Source organism: Lynx canadensis, chromosome A2, assembly GCF_007474595.2.
Source record: "Lynx canadensis isolate LIC74 chromosome A2, mLynCan4.pri.v2, whole genome shotgun sequence".
NCBI lineage: Eukaryota > Metazoa > Chordata > Mammalia > Carnivora > Felidae > Lynx > Lynx canadensis.
The window spans coordinates 130007766-130034109 of record NC_044304.2 but is presented as its reverse complement, the minus strand read 5'-3'; the positions used below and the strand labels follow the sequence as shown (position 1 = coordinate 130034109).

The 26344-nt window shown below is 38.6% G+C and overlaps 1 protein-coding gene across 1 annotated transcript in view; it reads left to right on the top strand.

Annotated features, from left to right (window-relative positions):
- Positions 1 to 26344, top strand: part of IMMP2L (inner mitochondrial membrane peptidase subunit 2) — an 885960-nt gene that overhangs the window by 30097 nt on the left and 829519 nt on the right. Inside the window, 1 exon segment of the mRNA XM_030308243.1 lies at positions 16323 to 16459. Within this exon segment, the coding sequence (XP_030164103.1) occupies positions 16325 to 16459 (135 nt within the window). The 5' untranslated portion in view covers positions 16323 to 16324.

Here is a 26344-nt window from a genome sequence, read left to right as displayed (position 1 = left end):
TGCAACCCTGATTAAAGGAAAAACCATGTTTTTTCTCCTTATCTCTTAATGTGAATTTGAGGTGATGTTTATATTCACTTACAGGCATTTGTAGTCTGGTGAAGAAAGCAGTGTATTTGAGGCATAAAGAATAGGGATCAAGATAGGATTTTCATGATCCCTGAAATCATGTTCTTTTAAAAAGTTGCTCATTCCGGGGCATCTTGGTGGCTCAGTTAGTTGATTTTGGCTCAGGTCATGATCTCACAGTTCGTATCTCACAGTTCGTGAGTTTGAGCCCCACATTGGGTTCTGTGCTGACAGCAGGAGCCTGCTTGGGATTCTCTCTATTCCTCTCTCTTCCCCCCTCCCCCACTCACACATGCCTTCTCTCTCAAAAAAACAAACAAAAATGTTGCTTATTCCACGAACTGTCAAACCCATTAGAGACCCTGTATCACATAAAAATAGGGCAGAAATAGGGTTAGTGTCAACACTAACTAAGAGAAATGAATATGAAGTATTAGAGAGTGGGCCAGAATCTGAGAAAGCAAGGTAGGTAAGGAACAGCAAAGCTGATACCTCAGATAATTGTGCTACAGGAATTGTGTGTCACATGATGTTTTCAGGGACATTTTAACTTTCCAATATTCTTATTTATTTTGTGCCCTTCTTTTTTTTTAGGTTCTCAATGTTATATTCTCTTTATTTCCCCTGTCTCACTCTTATTTCTTAGTTTTGATCTTTTGAAGAGTTTTGAGATTTTTTTTGAGAAGGATGTTTTTTCCTTTAATAGGCTATCTTAATTGTTTATTAAAATTTTTTTTAATGTTTATTTATTTTTGAGACAGAGAGAGCATGAGCAGGGGAGGGGCAGAGAGAGAGGGAGACACAGAATCTGAAGCAGGCTCCAGGCTCTGAGCTGTCAGCACAGAGCCTGTGATATGGGGCTCGAACTCATGAACTGTGAGATCATGACCTGAGCTGAAGTCCTTTGCTTAATTGACTGAGCCACCTAGGCACCCTGCTATCTTAATTTTTTAAAAGCCAATTTTGCACACAGCAGAATGCTAAGTAATGTGGTATTTTAAAAAAGCTATGCAGTAAGTGTTCTGATACTAGAGATGTGTTCTTTTGCCAATTCAAAATGTTATTGTTTCAAGAATAAATAGGGTTATGGTGAATAGTCCAATATTGTCTAATTCCTTTTTTGGGTTGCAGATGAGTACCTGGTCTGTTTCATTTACACATATATTTAAGTGGCCACATTGTTAGCTTAAAATCCATATTGCCTTTAGCTTTTACTTAATGATAACAGTTATGCTTTTCTATTAAACTAAAAAAAAAAATAGGGGCGCTGGGGTAACTCAGTTGGTTGAATGTCAGACTTCGACTCAGATGGTGGTGATCTTGTGGTATGTGGGTTTGAGCCTGGCATGGGGCTCTCTACTGTCAGGGCGGAGCCTGCTTCAGACCCTCTGTCCACCTCTCTGCACCTCCCCCACTCACTCTCTCTGTCTCTCTCTCTCTCTCTCTCAAAAATAAATTAACATTAAAAAACAAATAGAGTGCTGGGGCACCTGGGTGGCTCAGTCCCTTAAGCTCCCAACTTCAGCTCAGGTCACAATGTCATGCTTTGTGAGTTCGAGCCCTACATTAGGCTGTCAGCACAGAGTCCCCTTTGGATCCTGTCTCCCTCTCACTCTGCCCCTACCCCTCTCGCGTGCTCTCTGTCTCCCTCTCTCAAAAAATTAATGAACATTAAAAAATTAAAAAAAAAAAGAGTGCTGTGTTGACACCCAAATTTTGTGAATATTAGAGTTAAAGCTTATGAAGCTTCTCCTTGCTAATGGTTATCATTTAGTAGAATTTTTCTCACTCTATGGAAAGCTATCCACTTGCCTGTTAATTTTTATGATAAACTATTTTTGCAGAATTTATGGCATTTTAATAACTGAAATTTGAGATTGGGCCTTAGTTGTAAGTGCAGTCAAATAGTGTCTATATGGAGTTAAAGGATAAGGATAATTTATAGGATTAGGGTTGACTGAGTCAGCTCTTAGGTCTAGTGTGGTATTATGGATTTTCTTTTATATGAGTTTCAAAATTATTGGAGTCATGAAGATATCCAAATTGCTAAGGGACAAAACAGAGCAAAATAAAAAAATAAGTATTAAAGTGAGTATCATTCCTCACTTCTCTTAACATATATCCTGTTTGTGGTCTGGCCAGCATTCTTACTATATCAGGCCCTAGGTACCTTTACTCTCAGAATTATATTTTCCTATTGTCTGAGAAATTTACCTAATATAATTTATTTTTCTTTTATTTCCAATATTTAATGATAATTTTTAAATGTATAGAAAAGTTATAAGAATTTTTTAGTGAACACTCTTAAACCTACCTTCTACATTTAAATTCATTTTTTCTTCCCTTTTTTCTCATGATTTTTTTTCTTGCAATTTCAGCTCTTCTTTTTTTTGTTTTCAATGAATGTTATATAACTTACTCCTGTAGTCCAATTCTGGCATTAAGTTATATTTTTCCTTTATTCTGCTTTTTAAAACTTAAATCACCTAAGACAGTGCTTCAGTGTTGCCACTCCATAATTCTTGTCAATTAGCCAGTATCAGTAAATATGGTAGTCCCTAACCAGTGAAATCCTAGAACATGGTTAAGTTCAAAGCAGTAGAAAAGTATCACTCTGTTTAACAGGTAGCCCATGACCTAGAAGATAGGCTTTCCTGATTTTATTGCATGCAATGGACATCCTTAAGTCTACTGTCCTCTTTTGATTTGTTATTACTAGTCCCTTTCTTTTGGCATGGCTAATGCTTTTACCTGAAGAAATAAATACCTTTTATTTGATGATCCAGCCATTGTTCTCTAATAAACATATAATGTACTCAGGTACTACTTTTATGGGGCTTTATTTTTTTTCTTCATACAAATGCTTACTTCAACAGAACAACACGTGCAAACATTTTGCACCTCCAAAACACCCTGCAAGTTTTCTCAGGTGAAAAAATTGTGGCTCAGCAAAGATGAAGTAATTTGTCCAAAGTCACGTGATCGAATCGTGATTTGAACTGAGGTCAGTTAGATTCACAGGCCACCAACTTTATACTGCCTTTCCTCTTTGCTGATGCTGCCTCTGCGCGGAGCACTGCAGGCCAGAGGAAGGGCTCCTCTTCTGTGGCAGAAGGAAGAGTGAGCATAAATGCAGGACATTTGCAAATTGAAGTCCTTACCAAAAACCTGTAAATTGCACCTCATAGTTGTTTTCTGGTGGTATTTTCTCTCTACACCAGTTGTAGTAGAACATACCCATGGAATTCATTTGCGTTTAAACATTCCTGACTTCAAATTAAGTGTGTCAGTTTTAATCTCTCTTCTCTTAGTATCTAGATGCTTATCAGTTTACCAATAGTGACTTACAATTATCTCCATCAAGAGGCAGTTTTAGGTCAAGACAGAGGACCATTACTATCTTCATTAGGCTACTAGTAGTGACTTTTTTGGGGGGGGGTATCTTTGCCAGACATGATTCACTTTATGTCTAATTCCATTACATTTATCCCCTTTATTATTTTTGGTTAGTTTTTTCTTTATTCTTTATTTTTTCTTGCCATTTTGTCCTTTCTGAGAATTTTTGAGCGAGAACTGCTAAGTCACACAGGTTAAAAGGTAAGGGAATTGACGCTGGAGTTCACATTATAAAGATTACCAATTGTCTATTTTATAATCTCTTGTTTATTTGTAAAGTGAAAGGAGCAAGGTGGCCCTGAATTTTTTTAAATTGGTTTCCATAGATTACTTTTCCCAGATCTTCTTCTAGTACAAGCAAAAGTGTTCTAATTCATCAGTTACTATTTTTCTCTTTCATTATAATGTCAATCTAAATGTATCCAAATTCCTTCTGGTTTTGTACATGCTTAGGTTGTTTACAGAGTGAGGTTATTGGGAACAGGAGCTCCTAGAGAGATCCATGGAGAAGGGTGGCCTGATCAAGGATGGTCATCTACTCATTTCTTGTCGTCTTGTAACAAATCGCCCTGGGAAGGAACTGAAAGGTGTGTCTTTTTACCTCTGGTCTCTTAACATCGTGTCTAGCAAAGGAGACAATTAATGTAGCAAGAATGAAAATGTAAGCTCCATGTGGCCAAGGACCACACCTACCTTGTTCTGCATTGTGTATTCATCCCTTATCACAGTTCCAGAAGTGGAGTCGGTGAGCAGTAAATAAATATATTTTAAGTGAGTCAAGATTGGGTGTCAGATTTTCTTGGATTCCTGCTCTTACATTCTCTGATGGTTCATAGTGTATATAAAACTATAAAACTTTTATATAAAAGTTTGAGTTTATACATGAAATCTTGATTTGGTTATCCAAATGTGTAGGCTTATTACTATGACTGAAAGATTACATTTTCTTTAAGATACTGCTTTGTAATTTATTATTTTCCCATTACTTTCAAGCCTCCCACACAATTTTTAAATAGTTTTTGTAATTAGGATGACTTGAGGTGTATTTATCCACCTGGTTGCTATGGATGAGTGACTGGTGACTTTGTAGAGGCTAAAATATAAGCAAGTTTAAGAATCATTGTAGATGAATTCATGCATGATGAAGCCATTATAAGTCATGAGAGGGAAGAGAGGCATTTATGCTGTAGGTCATTATGTGGTTGAGGTCAGCATCACCAAGAAACTTTCCCTTGTAGGTACTATATAGCAGGTGGCAAATATGATTTCAACTGAATCTGAAAGCTTATTTAAAAATATTCTCAGTTCAGCAATGAACCAGGTGTGCCTACTACTTAAGCATTAATTTTCTCAGGAGCAATGTTTTGAACCTAAATGACTTGCGTGGTCCCTAGAAGAGTGAGGTTACTGATAAAAATTATTCCCTTTTTGCTGGGGGTGATTTTAGTAGCATATTGTCATTGCTGAAAGGAAATGTTCTCAGAGGAAACAGATGCTGGGTGCTTATTAGTATGGAGGCTTTATTTTTTATTTATTTTTAACGTTTATTTATTTTTGAGACAGAGAGACACAGAGCATGAACGGGGGAGGGGCAGAGAGAGAGAGGGAGACACAGAACTGGAAGCAGGCTCCAGGCTCCGAGCTGTCAGCCCAGAGCCCGACGTGGGGCTCGAACTCACGGTCCGGGAGATGGTGACCTGAGCTGAAGTCGGACGCTCAACCGACTGAGCCACCCAGGCGCCCCAGTATGGAGGTTTTAAACATAGAAGGTGTGAACAAAAGACCAGGTCACTCCAATGATTCTTTGGCAATTTCTATAGAAAAAGAAATACATAAACTTTAACAAGAAATGTGAATGTGATAGAACTTTAAGCGATTTATTTGTACGACTTGCTAAGGAAATGTAATGTTTGTTTCACTTATGCATGGTTTCTTTAGTATTTTTGTGATGAAAGCTTAAAAAATTTGTTTAATGTTTATTCATTTTTGAGAGACAGAGAGACAGAACGTGAGCAGGGAGGGGGAGAAAGGGAGACAGAGAATCTGAAGCTGGCTCCAGGCTCTGAGGTGTCAGCACAGAGCCTGACGTGGGGCTCGAACTCATGAACTGTGAGATCATGACCTGAGCTGAAGTCGGATGCTTAACTGACTGAGCCACCCAGACACCCCTGTGATAGAAGCTTTTAAAAGTGTTTGATTTTTATGTGGTACAGGTGCCCTTCCAATTGAGGTAGGATAGGACTGTACTGAGACTTTTCTTTTGAGCCTCTGAAAACAGGGACAACTTGTTTACAAGGTAGCTTTTTTTCCCCCCTGGGCTTGAGCAGAATCTGCACACCTTCAAATTGGCACTCCTCCCACATGCTTCTTGAGAGTCTCTCCGTAGAAAACTTCTGGGCTTGACTTTGTGGTGCAGGAGATGGTCGGCAGTGGAGTTGTGAACACAAGAATTGGAAGAGCAGTGGCTTCTGGTTCTTTACCTATAATGAAATGTTCTTTGACGTGATTGGCACTTGTTCCAGCTTCTTTGTTTCCTTTTGTAACCAGTTGTTTAATAAAAGCAAAGTCTTTATTTCTTTTTAACGTTTAGAGTCTCACATGTTTAGAGCAATAACCTGAGTGACTTTTTACAATTTTATTTTAGTATTTGCTGAAATCCCAGAGAAACAATTGAACAACTTATAGAAACATGAGTGTTGGGCATAGAAAGGACCTTAGAAATTGAATCTAGCCTCTTTGTTTTTACAGATGAGGAAACTGAGGCCTGAAAGTGAGTTGGTGAGGCATACAGCTGGTGATAGGTCACCTCAAGGCCCCAGACCCTAATTACCATATTCCTTCCTGGCTGCCACAGTGACCAGACAGAGTAGCAGTTTATGGGAGAGTGATATTGGAAAAGAAGGGGAGGCTCAAAATTCTGGGGCTCCAATTCTGACACAATTGATGTTTTCTCCCCCCCCCCCCTTAATTTACATTATAAGCATGCAGGTTACCCTATCACTGGGTAACTGTGACATCATCGGATTTGAAAGTTTTCCCAGTCTCTATTCTGCACATATCCCTGGTCATATAGTGAAGTTCCATGCATGCAGGACACAAGGAACCATAAAGAGAACACTTATATTTTCATTCTGTCATATGTTTGCTTTTTTAATTCTAAGAGCCACAGATGTATAGGAGTGTGCTTTTCTATCTACATTTGTCCTATCCTTTTCTTTTTTTCTTTTTTTTTTTTTTTTTTGAGTCTAAATCCTCAAGCCTATTTAACCTGATTGTTAAAGTATATTTGTGCTTTATATTTAAGCAAGCATAAGCTTATGTGTTTAAGGCCAGTTTGTTAATTACTTAAAATAGTCAAGTAGTCAAGTTGTTTGTAATATGGATTGTCAGCATTTTTTTTTTTTTTTTCTTGTTTGAACCTAGTGCTTACTCTGGGTGAGTAGGAAGATAAAACTGTCTAAGGCTTTTCAAACTCTCAAGAAGTTTTCCCAAGCATGCAATATTTCAGTATAGCCTGTTTTGGCTACATAAAAGAGCTGCAGTCAGTTAAATATGTTTATTGCTGCATAAATAGGAAGAATCTTACTTGGTGTTTTTTATTCTCAGGGCAGCATAGAGAGTGGACTGAGAAAGGGTGGGTTATTTATCAGGATGGGAAATAGATGAGGACTGGCATCATCCCATACTATCTATGTACTAAAGTGACTTCATAGCACCATCTTTATTTTTTAAATGTTAGAAACCAGTGAAAGTTCAAAGAAGAAAATAGTTATCATCTACATTTCCAGCATCTAGAATGAACCGCTTAGCATTTTGATAAACCTCCTTTTTCCGTTTCTGTCTATAGTTTACTAATTATACATGTGACATATGGGTGGTTATTAAACAATGAACACAATGATGCAAATAATATTCTAGTTTAAATACTTTTATATGCAGATACAAATTTACATAGAAAATATAAAGTGTTGTTTGTGAGAGTTTTTAAATGATATTATATTGTATGCCCAGGCATCTTTATATTCTCTACACTTAGCATTGGTGTTTAGCAGACAATAACTAAATGTTTACTAAAGTAAAAATTAAAAAAGGAAATAAATTGTACACATACTTTATCCAAAATGAACTTCATTTAGTTTCTTAAACAGCTGTATTTTACTTTGCTCCTACACCTTCATACACGCTACCCCATGTGCTTGAAATGCCCAGGTCTCACCTCAAATGCTGTTTCCTTTGCGAGACCTTTGCTGATCATTTGCTGATGGAGGGACTTCCTTGCTCCATGTTCCCATGCTCCAGGGCATGGCCTTTTTCAGTGCTTATTTCCATTTAAAATATTTGTTTAGGGGCATCTTCCCTGGTACACTGTGACTCTTTGAGAGCAAGAATCATGTCTGCTTTTCCACCTCTGTATCCTTAGCACCTAAGTTATGGCCTTGTGCTTAGTAGGACCGAATAAACGTTTGAGAAATCGAATTATGAGCATGTTTTTACTACTTTGGAATGCAGTTCACAGGGATAACAAAATAACAGTGCTTTCATAGGTCACTACTGCCTCTTGACACTTCCTTCTCTTCCCTCCCCTCCCCTCTCATTGCCCATCCATTTCCACTCCTGTCATTTTAACCTCCAAAATCTGTATCTTAAGTCTGATGATGATTATTATTATTATTTTAAGTAAGCTCTATGCCCAGTGTGAGGCTGGAACTCACAACCCCGAGATCAAGTCACATGCTCCACTGACTGAGCCCATAATGTGCCTCTAATTCTGTGTCTGTCGTGACCACTGTGGCCCAGCCTACCATCATCTCTTACCCAGGACCACTAGCGTAATTTGGTCTCCCTGCATCTATCTTTTTCCATTCAATGAAATAGAACAGACTAAAATGATAGCCTATTACGTAGTAAGAATAAGTATTGTTTTGTGAAACTTTTCAGTTCTTATTTGCTGCATTTTGAGGGTATATGTGTAAGTTGTGTGTGTGTGTGTATGAGTGAGTGAGTACGCAGGTACCGAGTTGCTGTATAGACTGTATGTTCTTTCAAAACAGTTTGAAAGTCATTTTCCTATACTGAAAATTCTGGAGAATTCTTTTGCTCTGTCATGATCATAAGACTATGTATTCCTCATTACCATGTGACCCTCTTTTGTGTCTTCAAAGGCAAAATTCCTTTAAAATAAAGTTGGAGGTGAAGTCTTTTCGATGAAGCTATTTGGAAATGATCCCATAACTACAACAATTTGGGTGTCACATAGGCAGTGACACCCTTTCTTCATGTGTTCCTCATTTCAAGTGTAAGTTATATAGGTTATTGGGTAAAATCTTCAGATATGGTGTATGCCTTTTTGGTATATGCTTGGTCTGAATTGCATTTCTGGATCCTTTTGAACCTGCTCTCAGAAGGACAGAAAGAAATCTTAGGTCATCTTGGAAGCAAACTGAGCTGTAGGCTAACCAAAGCCTTGTGATTGTGTTAGGGAACTTTAAAGTTATTCTGATCCAGCTGTACACTGCAAAGAAGGAGGGGTCCTGGGAAATCTAACTCACCACTCCTTTCTCCTCCTCCTTTAATATTGGGTAGCCCTTGTAGCTTGTCTAAGTAAGAGCCATGGACAAAGTCATCATTTATCTTTCCCAACCATGAAGGTTCCTCATCTGTTGGTCTATGTTTGGCTCCATTTGGTCTGGTAGGGTAGCATACCTTGATCTCTCACTATTTTGTTTTTTATTGCATGAGACAGTTAAGGGATTGCTTATCCCTGGAAAATCTGAAAATTAGTCAAATGGATACAGGGTGAGTGTTGGTAATTATCTGTATTGAATTCACATGCTGGGTGAATTCACAAGGCTGGGTGAGAAGACACTTCAAGACTTTCTCTAAAGGCTTTTTTTTGTAGCAGTGCCTGTGGCCATGACTTGCCTGGATTGGGTGGTCTGTGTGGCCAGAGTGGAGGGAGCGTCAATGCAGGTAAAAACGAATGTGGCTTTGTTCTTTACAGCCCATGCTTCATGGTTTCTCATGTACAGCAGCAGGAATTCTGTATATTATTTCTATGATGATACCTAAATCTTTTCCTTGATCTATCATAGATTTCATCATCATATTAGTTAGGATCAGTTTGGCTGCTATAACAGACTCATAGCAGTGGTTTTTAATAGTTCAGATGTAAGCAGTGCAGCATACTTACAGTGTCTTCATGGTGCTGGGGACCTAGGACCTTTCTATTTTGTTGCTTTGCTCTCTTTAACTTGAGATGGCTATCCCTACTCCTGCTACCACCTTGTTATCATGGTATTGTAAAAAGAGAAACAGGAAGGGGAGGGCATATTCCTTTTCAGGGCACAGTGTGGAAGTTTATCAGTTTTTCTCATATGCCATTCATCAGATCTAGTCACATGGTCACTCTTAGCTGCAAGGGAGTCTGGGCATCCATTTGTCCCATTAAAACTTCTGTGACTGTTGAAGAGAACAGATGTCAGGGGTATAAGGAGCATCTCCACCATAATAGTCAACAACCTGAAAGGATTTACTTTTTTAGAATGTTTATTTGTTTTCTAACTTACTGCTTTGTGAAGAGAAAATTTCCACTGAAGTCATCAAGTGGATTTCAAGTACAGAAAAAGAGTTAACCTGAGTTAGTGTATTTGCCTTTGGGATTTAAGTCAAATTTATTCCATAGCTAATAGGGATGGGTATGAAATATATTAAGAGATGAGGTTGCTTTTCCTTAACTCTTATTTTTCTTTTTTCTTTTTTTTTTTTTATATATATGAAATTTATTGACAAATTGGTTTCCATACAACACCCAGTGCTCATCCCAAAAGGTGCCCTCCTCAATACCCATCACCCACCCTCCCCTCCCTCCCACCCCCCATCAACCCTCAGTTTGTTCTCAGTTTTTAAGAGTCTCTTATGCTTTGGCTCTCTCCCACTCTAACCTCTTTTTTTTTTTTTTTTCCTTCCCCTCCCCCATGGGTTCCTGTTAAGTTTCTCAGGATCCACATAAGAGTGAAACCATGTGGTATCTGTCTTTCTCTGTATGGCTTATTTCACTTAGCATTACACTCTCCAGTTCCATCCACGTTGCTACAAAAGGCCATATTTCATTTTTTCTCATTGCCACATAGTACTCCATTGTGTATATATACCACAATTTCTTTATCCATTCATCAGTTGATGGACATTTAGGCTCTTTCCATAATTTGGCTATTGTTGAGAGTGCTGCTATGAACATTGGGGTACAAGTGCCCCTATGCATCAGTACTCCTGTATCCCTTGGATAAATTCCTAGCAGTGCTATTGCTGGGTCATAGGGTAGGTCTATTTTTAATTTTCTGAGGAACCTCCACACTGCTTTCCAGAGCGGCTGCACCAATTTGCATTCCCACCAACAGTGCAAGAGGGTTCCCGTTTCTCCACATCCTCTCCAGCATCTATAGTCTCCTGATTTGTTCATTTTGGCCACTCTGACTGGCGTGAGGTGATACCTGAGTGTGGTTTTGATTTGTATTTCCCTGATAAGGAGCGACGCTGAACATCTTTTCATGTGCCTGTTGGCCATCTGGATGTCTTCTTTAGAGAAGTGTCTATTCATGTTTTCTGCCCATTTCTTCACTGGGTTATTTGTTTTTCGGGTGTGGAGTTTGGTGAGCTCTTTATAGATTTTAGATACTAGCCCTTTGTCTGATATGTCATTTGCAAATATCTTTTCCCATTCCGTTGGTTGCCTTTTAGTTTTGTTGGTTGTTTCCTTTGCTGTGAAGAAGCTTTTTATCTTCATAAGGTCCCAGTAATTCACTTTTGCTTTTAATTCCCTTGCCTTTTGGGGATGTGTCGAGTAAGAGATTGCTACGGCTGAGGTCAGAGAGGTCTTTTCCTGCTTTCTCCTCTAAGGTTTTGATGGTTTCCTGTCTCACATTTAGGTCCTTTATCCATTTTGAGTTTATTTTTGTAAATGGTGTGAGAAAGTGGTCTAGTTTCAACCTTCTGCATGTTGCTGTCCAGTTCTCCCAGCACCATTTGTTAAAGAGGCTGTCTTTTTTCCATTGGATGTTCTTTCCTGCTTTGTCAAAGATGAGTTGGCCGTATGTTTGTGGGTCTAGTTCTGGGGTTTCTATTCTATTCCATTGGTCTGTGTGTCTGTTTTTGTGCCAATACCATGCTGTCTTGATGATTACAGCTTTGTAGTAGAGGCTAAAGTCTGGGATTGTGATGCCTCCTGCTTTGGTCTTCTTCTTCAAAATTCCTTTGGCTATTGGGGGCCTTTTGTGGTTCCATATGAATTTTAGGATTGCTTGTTCTAATTTCGAGAAGAATGCTGGTGCAATTTTGATTGGGATTGCATTGAATGTGTAGATAGCTTTGGGTAGTATTGACATTTTGACAATATTTATTTTTCCAATCCATGAGCAGGGAATGTCTTTCCATTTCTTTAAATCTTCTTCAATTACCTTCATAAGCTTTCTATAGTTTTCAGCATACAGATCCTTTACATCTTTGGTTAGATTTATTCCTAGGTATTTTATGCTTCTTGGTGCAATTGTGAATGGGATCATTTTCTTTATTTGTCTTTCTGTTGCTTCATTGTTAGTGTATAAGAATGCAACTGATTTCTGTACATTGATTTTGTATCCTGCAACTTTGCTGAATTCATGTATCAGTTCTAGCAGACTTTTGGTGGAGTCTATCGGATTTTCCATGTATATATCATGTCATCTGCAAAAAGCGAAAGCTTGACTTCATCTTTGCCAATTTTGATGCCTTTGATTTCCTTTTGTTGTCTGATTGCTGATGCTAGAACTTCCAGCACTATGTTAAACAACAGCGGTGAGAGTGGGCATCCCTGTCGTGTTCCTGATCTCAGGGAAAAAGCTCTCAGTTTTTCCCCGTTGAGGATGATGTTAGCTGTGGGCTTTTCATAAATGGCTTTTATGATCTTTAAGCATGTTCCTTCTATCCCGACTTTCTCAAGGGTTTTTATTAAGAAAGGGTGCTGGATTTTGTCAAAGGCCTTTTCTGCATCGATTGACAGGATCATATGGTTCTTCTCTTTTTTTTTTGTTCATGTGATGTATCACATTGATTGATTTGCGAATGTTGAACCAGCCCTGCATCCCAGGAATGAATCCCACTTGATCATGGTGAATAATTCTTTTTATATGCTGTTGAATTCGATTTGCTAGTATCTTATTGAGAATTTTTGCATCCATATTCATCAGGGATATTGGCCTGTAGTTCTCTTTTTTTACTGGGTCTCTGTCTGGTTTAGGAATCAAAGTCATACTGGCTTCATAGAATGAGTCTGGAAGTTTTCCTTCCCTTTCTATTTCTTGGAATAGCTTGAGAAGGATAGGTATTATCTCTGCTTTAAATGTCTGGTAGAACTCCCCTGGGAAGCCATCTGGTCCTGGACTCTTATTTGTTGGGAGATTTTTGATAACCGATTCAATTTCTTCGCTGGTTATGGGTCTGTTCAAGCTTTCTATTTCCTCCTGATTGAGTTTTGGAAGAGTGTGGGTGTTCAGGAATTTGTCCATTTCTTCCAGGTTGTCCAATTTGTTGGCATATAATTTTTCATAGTATTCCCTGATAATTGTTTGTATCTCTGAGGGATTGGTTGTCATAATTCCATTTTCATTCATGATTTTATCTATTTGGGTCATCTCCCTTTTCTTTTTGAGAAGCCTGGCTAGCGGTTTGTCAATTTTGTTTATTTTTTCAAAAAACCAACTCTTGGTTTCGTTGATCTGCTCTACAGTTTTTTTTAGATTCTATATTGTTTATTTCTGCTCTGATCTTTATTATTTCTCTTCTTCTGCTGGGTTTAGGCTGCCTTTGCTGTTCTGCTTCTATTTCCTTTAGGTGTGCTGTTAGATTTTGTATTTGGGATTTTTCTTGTTTCTTGAGATAGGCCTGGATTGCAATGTATTTTCCTCTCAGGACTGCCTTCGCTGCGTCCCAAAGCGTTTGGATTGTTGTATTTTCATTTTCGTTTGTTTCCATATATTTTTTGATTTCTTCTCTAATTGCCTGGTTGACCCACTCATTCGTTAGTAGGGTGTTCTTTAACCTCCACGCTTTTGGAGGTTTTCCAGACTTTTTCCTGTGGTTGATTTCAAGCTTCATAGCATTGTGGTCTGAAAGTATGCATGGTATAATTTCAATTCTTGTAAACTTATGAAGGGCTGTTTTGTGACCCAGTATGTGATCTATCTTGGAGAATGTTCCATGCGCACTCGAGAAGAAAGTATATTCTGTTGCTTTGGGATGCAGAGTTCTAAATATATCTGTCAAGTCCATCTGATCCAATGTCTCATTCAGGGCCCTTGTTTCTTTATTGACCGTGTGTCTAGATGATCTATCCATTTCTGTAAGTGGGGTGTTAAAGTCCCCAGCAATTACCACATTCTTATCAATAAGGTTGCTTCTGTTTATGAGTAATTGTTTTATATATTTGGGGGCTCCGGTATTCGGCGCATAGACATTTATAATTGTTAGCTCTTCCTGATGGATAGACCCTGTAACTATTATATAATGTCCTTCTTCATCTCTTGTTACAGCCTTTGATTTAAAGTCTAGTTTGTCTGATATAAGTATGGCTACTCCAGCTTTCTTTTGGCTTCCAGTAGCATGATAAATAGTTCTCCATCCCCTCACTCTGAATCTAAAGGTGTCCTCAGGTCTAAAATGAGTCTCTTGTAGACAGCAAATAGATGGGTCTTGTTTTTTTATCCATTCTGATACCCTATGTCTTTTGGTTGGCGCATTTAATCCATTTACATTCAGTGTTATTATAGAAAGATACGGGTTTAGAGTCATTGTGATGTCTGTATGTTTTATGCTTGTAGTGATGTCTCTGGTACTTTGTCTCACAGGGTCCCCCTTAGGATCTCTTGTAGGGCTGGTTTAGTGGTGACAAATTCCTTCAGTTTTTGTTTGTTTGGGAAGACCTTTATCTCTCCTTCTATTCTAAATGACAGACTTGCTGGATAAAGGATTCTCGGCTGCATATTTTTGCTGTCTAGCACCCTGAAAATCTCGTGCCAATTCTTTCTGGCCTGCCAAGTTTCAAAAGAGAGATCCGTCAGGAGTCTTATAGGTCTCCCTTTATATGTGAGGGCACGTTTACCCCTTGCTGCTTTCAGAATTTTCTCTTTATCCTTGTATTTTGCCAGTTTCACTATGATATGTCGTGCAGAAGATCGATTCAAGTTACGTCTGAAGGGAGTTCTCTGTGCCTCTTGGATTTCAATGCCTTTTTCCTTCCCCAGTTCAGGGAAGTTCTCAGCTATAATTTCTTCAAGTACCCCTTCAGCACCTTTCCCTCTCTCTTCCTCCTCTGGGATACCAATTATGCGTATATTATTTCTTTTTAGTGTATCACTTAGTTCTCTAATTTTCCCCTCATACTCCTGGATTTTTTTATCTCTCTTTTTCTCAGCTTCCTCTTTTTCCATAACTTTATCTTCTAGTTCACCTATTCTCTCTTCTGCCTCTTCCATCCGAGCCGTGGTGGTTTGCATTTTGTTTTGCATTTCATTTAAAGCGTTTTTTCAGCTCCTCGTGACTGTTCCTTAGTCCCTTGATCTCTGTAGCAAGAGATTCTCTGCTGTCCTGTATGCTGTTTTCCAGCCCAGCGATTAATTTTATGACTATTATTCTAAATTCACTTTCTGTTATATTATTTAAATCCTTTTTGATCAGCTCATTAGCTGTTGTTATTTCCTGGAGATTCTTCTGAGGGGAATTCTTCCGCTTGGTCATTTTGGATAGTCCCTGGAGTGGTGAGGACCTGCAGGGCACTTCCCCTGTGCTGTGGTGTATAACTGGAGTTGGTGGGCGGGGCCGCAGTCAGTCCTGATGCCTGCCCCCAGCCCACCGCTGGGGCCACAGTCAGACTGGTGTGTGCCTCCTCTTCCCCTCTCCTAGGGGCGGGATTCACTGTGGGGTGGCGTGGCCCGTCTGGGCTACTTGCACACTGCCAGGCTTGTGATGCTGGGGATCTGGCGTATTAGCTGGGGTGGGAAGGCAAGGTGCACGGCGGCGGGGGGGGGGGGCAGGCTTAGCTCGCTTCTCCTTAGGTGATCCACTTCAGGAGGGGCCCTGTGGCAGCCGGAGGGAGTCAGATCCGCTGCCGGAGGTTTGGCTCCGCAGAAGCACAGAGTTGGGTGTTTTCGCGGAGCGAGCAATTTCCCTGGCCGGAACCGGTTCCCTTTGGGATTTTGGCTGGGGGATGGGCGGGGGAGATGGCGCTGGCGAGCGCCTTTGTTCCCCGCCAAACTGAGCTCTGTCGTCCGGGGGCTCCGCAGCTCACCCTCCCTTTGTCCTCCAGCCTTCCCGCTTTCCGAGCAGAGCTGTTAACTTATGACCTCCCAGACGCTAAGTCGCGCTTGCTGTCGGAACACAGTCCGTCAGGCCCCTCCGCTTTTGCAAGCCGGACTCGGGGGCTCTGCTTGGCCGGCGAGCCGCCCCTCCGCCCCGGCTCCCTCCCGCCAGTCCGTGGAGCGCGCACCGCCTCGCCGCCCTTCCTACCCTCTTCCGTGGGCCTCTCGTCTGCACTTGGGTCCGGTGACTCCGTTCTGCTAATCCTCTGGCGGTTTTCTGGGTTATTTAGGCAGGTGTAGGTGGAATCTAAGTGATCAGCAGGACGCGAGGTGAGCCCAGCGTCCTCCTACGCCGCCATCTTCCCCTCCTCCAACTCTTATTTTTCTTATGCTGGTTTTGTTTCTTTTCTTTCTTTCTTTCTTTCTTTCTTTCTTTCTTTCTTTCTTTCTTTCTTTTTTTTTTTTTTTTCTTTTTTTTCTTTTTTACCATTTTTGAGGCTAATTTCATGCTTGTTTTCTTTGCATTTTTAGGTATGGCACAGTCAAAAGGCTGGGTGAGAAGATACTTCAAGGCTTTCTGTAAAGGCTTTTTTGTAGCGGTGCCCGTGGCCGTGACTTTCCTGGATCGGGTGGCCTGTGTGGCCAGAGTGGAGGGAGCGTCAATGCAGGTAAAAACGAATGTGGCTTCATTCTTTACATTCCACGCTTCATGGTTTCTCATGTACAGCAGCAGGAATTCTGTATATTATTTCTATGCTGGTACCCAAAAAGTTTTAAAAATGCCTTGACCTGAAATTTAACTTTACTAATTTTTTTATAAGGTCTCTTATAAGGTTTATAAATAGAGGAGAGGTGAATAAAAATAATTATCAACTAGTTTTCTGTATCTATAGTTTTTTTTTTAAGTTTTTATTTTATTTATTTTACGAATTGTAAGTAGAGATTCTAAAGAAGTTTTATTAAATGACACCATTTCCGGGGCGCCTGGGTGGCGCAGTCGGTTGAGCGTCCGACTTCGGCCAGGTCACGATCTCGCGGTCCGGGAGTTCGAGCCCCGCGTCGGGCTCTGGGCTGACGGCTCAGAGCCTGGAGCCTGTTTCCGATTCTGTGTCTCCCTCTCTCTCTGCCCCTCCCCCCGTTCATGCTCTGTCTCTCTCTGTCTCAAAAATAAATAAACGCTGAAAAAAAAAATTAAAAAAAAAAAAAAAATGACACCATTTCCTATGGATATGGCCTAGGATTTTAAGATATTTTTATTATCCATATTTGAATCCACACTTAAATATCCTTTTAAGACCAGATTGTTAGTGTAGTTGCAGGATGGAGTTTGAATCAAATTCAGTTACTCTGTGTGTGTGTGTGTGTGTATGTGTGTGTAGTATATATACAATTATTATATATCTCAACGTTAGTGTGCATGTTGTGTGTATATATGTATACACACCCCCCCAAATATGTATATAAATATAAAATATGTACACATTATATATATACACATACACAAGTGTGCATATATAAATAAATATGTGTATGCATATATACGTGTACACACACACAAACACACACACACTTACACTTTAGTAGATAGAAAAATCTAGAGTACTGGTCCCAGATGTTCTGGGTGTGTTTTTTAAGCATGTTCCTGATTAAAAAGATTAAATGCAGTTTACATGGAAAGAATTTTTCAGTGGAGATTTCCAAAAGTTATAGGCAAATAGTCTTCTGGAATAACTTAGAGAAGACTTTGTTGTTCTAAAGTTGATGTCTAGAACCTAATTGTGTAAGCAAGTTTATGTAATTAAGAAGAATTTGCATTTTGTAATATGATTTCTTTTCTTCTGTTATGAGCATCTATCAAGTTCATGCATTGTGCTAAATAGCTATGTAAAACAAGTAAAATGAATATATTAGCTTCTAAGAGCTTAACATTATACTTATTTTATTTTTTTCTTTTTGTTTTAGTGAAAACTAGTTAAGGGCATAGGTATCAGCTTTGAGGAGTTAGAGTTTGCTTTTTTAAATGTAATTATTGTATTGAAAATCAGATCTTGTCCTGAGTTCTGGTAGTCATTGCTGTTTTGTCATACAACCATTACTATCTTGAAATAGATTTTTCCAGAACACAAAGCCTTCTTACCTTGGATCTAATTATATTCCAGAGGATCATATGGCAACCAAAGTATCCTAATCTTCGTGTTTTAGCCCAGAATATATCCACTGCACATCTATGCTCATGGCTTGTGCTGAGGACATTCAATAAAAAAAAAATACAAGAAATTGACTCTATTATGAAAAGACAAGGTTTATCAGTTATGAAGGCAGTGAAGGAAGTGTTAAATAGTGTCATTCTTAAATGCCAGTCTATTGACTGATACTAAGTTTGCTGCAGATACATTTCTTATAGTGCTCCCTACCCTATTCCCAAGAAGTCAGATTTGTTACCTTGTAGTTTGTTTGGTATGTTATGTAGAATTTCCTTGGCTGTTGATGACAGGAAAACAGCTTGAATTGAGTTGGCTATCCAGGAGAATTTATTGGAAGGCTTATTATGTACCCAGGAGGAAGGCAGAAGTGTGGCAATCGTCAGGGACAACTGGAACCAGGGATTTGAATGCGGCAGGGTGCTCCGCCTTCTCTGTTTCTACCGTCTGCTTCTGTCTACATCTTGGCTTTGTTCTCTCAGACAAGCTTTCTTCACAATGCACGGCACATGGCTGCTGGCAGCTCTCATGCCTTAAGATGTCTGATTTCATCACCACCTGAGAGTGATTTCTCCTCCTGCCTTAATGTCACTTTGAAAACTCTTGGGAAAGGACTGTAATTTATTCGGTTTTGGTCACATGCCCTTATCTATACAAATATAGATCACCTTTGTCCATTGGGTTAAGGTGCCATGATTGGCTCTGCTTCAGACAGCTACACCCCCTAACCTGTGGCTAAGCTGAGTAAGAAAATGACAGTATGTATTTGAAGCACATTGTTCCACAGGCTTTCAGCTTTCAGGGTAAGGTAGTGGTGACATTACTCAGAAGAGAGGGTGTACTATTTTTACAATAAAAGAGGAAAGGATAATTTTGGAAGAGAATAAAGATGTATGTTTATTACAGTTGGGTCTGTATTTTAGTAATTTTAGACTACTTCTAAGTATAATAAATTATTTATCATCTTATTAGATAGTACTAACTCATACTTAAAATTATTTAGGAGCAGAAATTCCAGTAATGGGATATAGTGATTAATTAATTAAGCATTTTTGAAGACATCTTTGCCACTGTACAGCTTTGATGAACCGAACATGTTTAGAGCATGGGATTCAGCAGGATTTTTGACAAAAAATGTGAAAAAATTCTTGTCTTCACTTTTCTCTAATGACACAAGTACTAAAATAGCTGGCAGGGTCTGTGGGCATCTCTGGAAGTCCCTGAGCATCCCACAGGGAATACACCTGCTTTTATTGACTCTGAGTCCTGAAAATTATATCTGGTGTTTGGCAGTTGGCTGATTTTTTTTGTGAAGGAAGGGAATTCTCTATATGTGTGGTGATGTCTTCTTATACCAGCCTGAGAAGTATTAGAGGAAGGTAGTAAAAGCAAGAGGCAAGAAAGAAAAGAACTGTAGAGAAGAAGAGGAAAGAAAATAACCTAGATCGGTTGGGTAACAGATGACGATGGAGAAAATGAGACAGCTGGCACAACGAATAGGAGACAATGAACAGAGTGGCATAGATGACCAGTAATAAGGAGACTCAAGACAGAAATGTATTCCCCGGAAGGGGTTGATAGGCCCCTTTGTGAGACCTGCCTTGGAATTGTACCGTTGAATCCTGACACATTTCTGTGGCATGTTTGTGTGTAGCACCATGAGATATGTCATTTAGCCATCCATTCTGTATTTCAGTATTCACTGAAGGAACCTTTGCCATTTTGAAGGAATTTGTGTTGGTGTCAGTTATCAGTCTTGAGCACCATTCATTGTGTTGTGCTTTAGAATATCTGTGCATTCAGGTGGAAAGATCGTATCTAGTCATTTCTGTTATTTCAAATATATGAATCATTTTGTGACTCAGGAGGTCATTTTGAGATATGGACAGTAATGAAAAGCAGTGGTCACTTTGAGTTGGAATAGGGAGTCATTTATCAAATGGCTAGGAAGTGTGAGAAACACTATTTTAGGTGCTATAGTGGGGTGGCGGATCAGTACAGATTCTGTCTTCAGTGTACTTTTACTTTAGTAGAAGAGGTTCAGGGTTATGAATCCTGAATAATGGATACATTTTCAGACAAGAAGATAGCAAGCTGTAAGACATATTTGGACAGTATCTAGTACATCCAGAAATGAAAACTCGTTTCGTTTAGTGTACTATTTTGGAAAATGGACCTTGGAAATTTTAATTCAGAACAGAGTGGTACCAGCAAATGATACCTTGAATCCCTTTATTGTTGGCCACTGTACTATTACTATGACAATAAACTACCTTAAGTGTTCAGTTGCTTACATTCAGATATTTATTTCTTGCTCGTGGGCCAGTAGGTTGACTGTAGTCAGTCTAGACTATGGGTTTGGTTCAGTCTGCTTCATGTAGCTTTCATTGTGGGACCTACACTGAAGGAGCCATGGCTACTTGAGATATGTTCTTCTCATGGGCGATAGACAGCAAGATATCAGAGGGTGAGTGGAAATACTCAGAACCTCTTAAAGCCTCAGATCAGAACTTCTACTCTTCTGTTTACATTCCTTTGGTCAAAGTAAGTCACATGTCAAAACCGAAAGTCAGTGAAATTGGGGAGTCATGGCAAAGTGATGAGGGAAGGAAAAATAGTGAAGAAGTAAGTGTATCTACCATACCCCCTATGACTAGGGATACCTGGTTGACTTCAGACATAACCTAAAAAGTTGCTTTTTTACCTAAGGGTCTGCCTAGAATGATCTTAGTCTTTTTGAAATCCAAGACTGACAAAATTAGAATATATTGAAATTTTGAGTCGCTGAATTCTGGGAATGGATTGATCCATTTTTGATATCTTTAGGTTGAAAATCACCTGGGGCTGATTGGATCATCACTTTTGAGTGGCTTTTGTTAAAGGTCACTCTGCAACTTGTAGACATGTTATTTAAGAAAATCCAAGGATCGAAAGATCGAATATCATTAAAGAGATATATAATACTAGTCTTATTAAATAAACACTGTTATAGCAACACTGGAAATTCACCTTGAGTAACAAATTTTGCATAAAAGCAGTTTTTTAAATGGGTTTTAAGAATTCTGTTCACTTGGGATTTAATAAGAGAGGCTTGAGATTCAATAGGATTTCCTCTTACAAGAATCTTTACTTTTTAAACACTACTGAGTAGGTTAGGTTTTCCAATATTAATTTACAATTTATTAGGTGTCTGACTAGAAGGATAGAGGTGATCAAACGTGAGGACTCACAGCTTAGCTGAAGGTAAGTCATAAATGAAAATAAAGTGTTTAATGATATAATGACATAACTCAGTGGAAAATAGGATACAGTTTATGAAGCATTTGATTTTTTAAATAAAGTTGTATAAGTATATCCATTTTATTGGCTGAGATATACCTTTTGCAGTGCTCTGCACACAGGGAATGCTGGCAGAAATTATTCATACTGACCTATTCGCCTCTAGTGCACATGAATCACTTCTCCTGGTTGCTGAAAGGTTACTATGAAAGTGGATGCACTTTTTTTTTTTTTTTTTTTAAGAAGCACCACATTACTCAACATTAATTTAACTCAGGAAATGAGGACTGATACTGCATACAGTTGAAACTACAGAGGGAATTTATGTTGGTGGAATGCAATTATTCAAATTAGAAGTTCAATCCCTTACTGAGGCTTTTAGAGTCAAAAAGGTGCCCTAGGAATAGTTTAATGACCTCGCACCAAAGTTTTAGATTTTATTTGCGTGAGAATGCCTGCAGCAGGGTCACTGGTTCTTATAAAAGGTGTATGCCTTCTACATTTAAAATTAAGATTTACGACTTTAAGAAGTAAGCAAAAGAAAGAATTGTAGGTATCATTGTCCTGTTTTTGTTGGAATTGCTACAGAATTTTTCTATAGTGAACCATCTTCTTTCCAGGTGGCATAGCCAGAGGGGAAAATACTTGAAAACATTACTCCACAATTCTATGTCTTGAGCTCAGATTTCAGAGAAAGATTTATGCAGAATGTATTAGAAAATCAAAGAATGGGATAGAAAGTAGAGTTTAATCAGCATTGAGCTATTTATTAATCGATAACATACATTCTTTGGTTTAAAATTGTCTTGACTTTCAGCTACCTGCAAATGATCCTGAAGAAACTGGTTTGTAATAAACTTCTTGGACTCATTCTTGGCTTTTGCAGTTATTATCTTGTTTCCTGCTGAGTTTAAAATTAAAAGTTCTGTCAAAAAAGCAAGCAAAGAGGCTCACACTCTTTCTGTCTTTGCCACATTTATTTATTTTATTAAAAAAAAATTTAAACCTATGGTACAATTAATATTCAACAATTATCATTGGTTGTAACTATTATTTTGACATTCTGGAAGCTAGATACAAATACAGACTCTTAAGGAAAGAGATATATTGTGATGTATGCGCCAGAATTTAATGTAGAGTTAGGGAGTTTTATGTTACCTGCTGAATTTGCACTTTGAAGATGCTGGGAACCATCCGGCACACATTTCCTGCAATGCTGAATGCTCCGCATTCTTACTCCCCTTGGTCGTCTGAGGCTGACTTTGGAGGAAGCCAGGAGTTGATGCTGGAATGCTTTCTCAGCTTACCTGTGAGCTTTCTTCCCAAATTACCTTTGGCTTAAAAAATCTCACCTGAAGTGTTTACCCCTTAGGATGTTATACATTTTTATGTAGTTCTGCAACCTGTCATTAGTAGAGAATTCAAATAGATCAGTTTGTATTTATAGCAACAAACATATGTGATACTGAAACAGTTGGTGAGTGATAACTTTATAACGTCCCTTCATGGATTTTCTTCACTTCCCATGATAGAAGAACAGGATGCTTCTGTTTTATGTAGCCAGGGTTATATATCTGTTATTTAAACACTGACTTCATAACACTTTTTTTTAAATGTTGAAGTAATTTTAGACTTAAAGAAAAGTTTTAAGAGTGGTACAGAGAACTCCCATGGGTTCTGTACTCAGATGCATCAGTTTTCTACATTTTGCTACATTTATTTTATTCTCTTCCTTTTTCTCACCCTCTCCTTCTCTCTCTCCCTTTCCGTCTTTCCCTATCTTTCTCTCTCTAAAACATATGTATTTATGTTTTTATGTGAACACACACATATGTATGCATATGTATACATACATAAAATCATTGTTATTGACCCATTTAATGAGACTTTTGTATATTCTTTTGAGTTATGATCATTGCTAATTCGAATATTAATGCTTTTCTTTTATGTAATTTTAAATTTAATACTTTATTCAGATTCCTACGGGTAGAACTTTTGATACATTATGGGATATTGACTTAAGTTCTGAACTGTACATTAAAAAACTGAGAGCAACCATTTGAGATAATTTACCTAAGCACACAGCCATCAAGTTTCAGAACTGGTTTCAATTAATTCTGGCCATTTTACTAAATAATAACTAATAAAAGTTGTGCTTTATTACTATGGTGTATAGCCTCCCTCTAATACTGCTCACAGAGATATTTTCTTCCATTTTACTTTTGTTTATGCAGTGGTGTAATTGGTAAGTTATTTTAATTTTGGGATGGTTTTGTAGTACATTTGGAATTTAAACAAAGATAGAAATTAATCTTATGTTTTGGTGGGAGCTGAAAGATTTCAAACTTTAAAACTCAGGTTGATGGAAAATGCCTGATTCTAAACTGAAGATTATAAACTTTGTAATTAGACTTCTTAAAAGAAGGAATTAGATTTCACTTTTTGGAAATACAGCGAAGTAGATATCTAGAAAATATTCCCAATACAAAACTCATAAAATTATAAATAAACATTAAAAATCTTTTAAAAAATGTATAGTGACCTTGAAGGGAGGTAAGAGAAATGATCTGAGACCACAAATAAGGGGAAATACATTTCCAGAGTACTAAGTATGCATTGAAGATAGCAGATGTCCTATGGACATTTGTCATATCCTGGTAACTCAGAGTTTTTTTGTTTTAATAGCCGCATGGGGATCAGAAGACAAGGCCCTGAGCTCTTACAGGGTAGGGAGGTGGAACAGAAATTCTGAATAAATTCAGGATCATGGGGGAGACACATTTTTAGGGAATAGATACACTAAAACCCAAATCCGTTCTGCAAGAAAAATGTTGTAGTCTCTGAGCAGCAGAGAAAAGCTTAATTGGAACTGAGGTTTGAATTCACCTTCACTGCAAATGAAATACTCTCAATTGAGATTTTAATTCACTTTGTACTTGGGTTTAGTGCATCCTCAGGCACCTGGTGAAAGCCATCCCCAATCCTTCTGGGCACATACAAAGTTTGATGAACATGATCTCACAGTAAAAATATTACACAAGGAAATGAGCACTCTCACAAGTGAGAGTCTGTAACAACTTTTAGCAGAATCAGATCTTAAAGACTAGGTAATAGAACTATCAGCTGCTAAATGTGGTATGTTTAAACAAATAAAAGACAAAACTGAAAATATGAGAAAACACCATAAGATTATTTAAAATGGCCAAAGTTTTTTTTTATCACTTGTTCTTTAATTAATATATTTTTAAGGTTAAAAAATCTATAGTATGCATCACATAAAATTTTCAGTGAAATGTGTAATAGCTGAGATTTACTTATAGTAGTATGGGAAGAGGAAGAGTGGAGTGGTGTTATAGATGAAACAAGAGTGGCTGTGAGTTGTAATAGTAGACCTAGATAATGGGTAACATGGTAGGTAGTTCATTATACTATTCTGTTTACTTTTTTTTTTTAAGTTTTCATTTATTTATTAGAGAGAGAGGGAGAGAGAGAGGGAGAGAGAGAGGGAGAGAACAAACTGGGGAGAGGCAGAGAGAGAAGGGAACAGAGGCTCCGAAGTGGGCTCCATGCTGACAGCAGAGAGCCCTATGTGGGGCTTGAACTCATGAACCGTGAGATCATGAACAGAGCCGAAGTCGGACGTTCAACTGAATGAGCCACTCGGGCGCCCCTCTCTACTTAAAAAAAAAAAAAAAAAAAAAAAAAAAAAAGAAAACACAGTTTTATTGAGGTATAATTTATATACCATTGAATTTATCCGTGGTGAGTGATTTAGCAGTTTTAATAAATTCATGTAGTTGTATCATCATCATCTTTTAGAACATTTCGTTTCCCTACAGTGATCCCTCGTGTCTATTTGAAGTTAATTCTTACTTTTACTTATGCCTTTTCTGGACATTTCCTAGGTACCTAGGAATGGAATTGCTAAGTTGTATGGTACATTTCAGCTTAATTTTTTTTAATGTTTATTTATTTTGGGGTGAGTGCAAGTGTGGAAGGGGCAGAGAGAGGGGGACAGAGGATCTGAAGTGGGCTCTGTGCTGACAGACTGACAGCAGTGTCTGATGTGGGGCATGAACCCACGAACTGTGAGCTCATGACCTGAGCCAAAGTCAGATGCTCAACCAACTGAGCCACCCAGGTACCCCTCAGTTTAATTAAAAAAAAACCTGCCAACTAATCCTGGGGTGGGTGATGGTGTGCTAACATGCCCTGCGTTCTTATTCTACCTCTTTGTAGAAGAGGAAAGTGAAGTGAATGTACCGGGTCTCACTGACACTGGGTGTGGCTGGAACCCCATTTCCCTGTTCAGCCCACTAACACTCTGGGGTCGGGGAAGTGTTTCCTTTGGTATTTGGCTGGATTAGGATGGGTATTATAAAAAGTGTTTTCTGTTCCCCTTGGCCATCCTTTTCCTGGCCCTTTGGCTAGGAAGTAGGCTTTTCTTTAAGGTTTTTGGTTCTGTTTCTTGGTGGTTCCTGGTTGCAGGCTTCTCCAGTGCCTCATCTAGGATATATGAGAGGCAAAAAGAAAACCTGGGAACTTGCCACCATGTTGTTCCTCAAGTCTTAATGTCCCTAGCCTCCGATCTGTTTTCTTTCCACCTTTCAGAGTCTTCTTATATTTGTGCATTGTATTATGTTTGGAATATTTTAGTTGTAAGAGAAAGGACTAGCAATGAATAGAAGTACTCCATTTTGGTCCTAGGCTATATGGTTTGCCTTCCTAGTAGTCAAGTGGGACTGAATTCTGGCTAATGGGAAGAGAATGAAAAGTGAGTTGCCATTTCCAGGCTTGGTCTGTAAAAGTCTTCTTTGTAATCCTTGCTCTCTCTTCTGTCTGCTGCTGGATGCAGAGGAACCAGTTGAAGACTCTGAGACCACAGGAGATGGTGGATCTATTAGATAGAAAGAACCAGGGTTTCTGAATCACTGGGTATGGTAAATCTACTCACTACTGTGTTATATACTGAATGTTTGAGCTTTTTTTTTTATAGGCAGTTAGCTTCATTTGGCTATATAGCAAGGCTTATTACTATACCTTTTCCTCTCTGCTTTTTCTTATGTTCAAGGT